At 67.9% G+C, this 887-nt stretch overlaps 1 protein-coding gene across 1 annotated transcript in view; it reads right to left on the reverse strand.

Annotated features, from left to right (window-relative positions):
• Nucleotides 1–15: 15 nt before the first annotated feature.
• Nucleotides 16–887, reverse strand: part of LOC107184734 — a 23,695-nt gene continuing 22,823 nt past the window's right edge. Inside the window, exon 4 of the mRNA XM_015570747.1 lies at nucleotides 16–315. Coding sequence (XP_015426233.1) covers nucleotides 291–315 — 25 coding nt within the window. The 3' untranslated portion in view covers nucleotides 16–290. The remainder of the gene's footprint in view (nucleotides 316–887) is intronic.

The raw sequence follows: 887 nt of genomic DNA on the forward strand, positions 1-887 counted from the left end.
GAGACAGGGGGAAGGGAGGGGGGAGATGCGGGAGGGAGAGGGGTGAGGGAAGAAGGGAGAGGACGGTAGGGGGGTTGGACTGAGAGAGGGTGAGTGCAGAGTGGTGTTTGGGAAAGTCATCTAGGCACTGGGTCACCCCATCAGGACAGGGAGGCCATCACGCGGCAAAAGGCGTGCATGCGGCTCGCTCGGCGGGCGGCGTCCATGCAGCAGGTCGCTGGTTCCGTCCCGTCAGGGCAATGCCCAGGGTTCGGGCTCCGTCCACCGCAGGGCATGCAGGAGGCAGCCAGTCAATGTCTTTCTCCCGTCCTCTCTCTAGAAATCAAGAAACTATGTCAGCCTCGTGCCTACTCACCTGGCGGATAGGCGGCCTCCCTCCCTCCCTCAGACTGCTTTGTCTGGGCCAGAGCTGCGGGCCCTAGAGGGACAGAGGGACAGAGGGACAGGGCTGTCCCAGGGCAGGCTGGCCGCTCCCGAGGGCTCTGCACTCAGCGCCGAGGGGACAGGGGTCACAACAGCCACCGCCTTCGGGGGCCGGAGAGGAGCTGGAGGCAAGTACCACTGCCTCCCACCTTCCAGGGGAGGCGGCAGGCCAGGGGACATGACCTTCACGAGGCCACAGCCGATGGTGGCCTGAGGTCAGACCGTCCTGCCTGGTGAGAGGGCAGAGCGCGAGCTCCCCCCAAACCCCTCCGACCCCCTCCCCAGCCGCCTCCTCCAGGCAGCGTGGGGCTGTCCCAGAGCCCCTCCCCAGGCAGCCCGGACGGGTGAAGGGGACTCCCAAGCGGGCTGCCGGAGAATGAGCAGTGGGCAGTCACCTGCCATCTGCCTGCTGCGGGGAGGCCCTGCCCTGCCCTCGGTGGCCGCAGGGGCGGGGGCTGGGCAGG

This window comes from Myotis davidii, unplaced genomic scaffold (assembly GCF_000327345.1).
Source record: "Myotis davidii unplaced genomic scaffold, ASM32734v1 scaffold67, whole genome shotgun sequence".
In the NCBI taxonomy this organism is placed as follows: Eukaryota; Metazoa; Chordata; class Mammalia; order Chiroptera; family Vespertilionidae; genus Myotis; species Myotis davidii.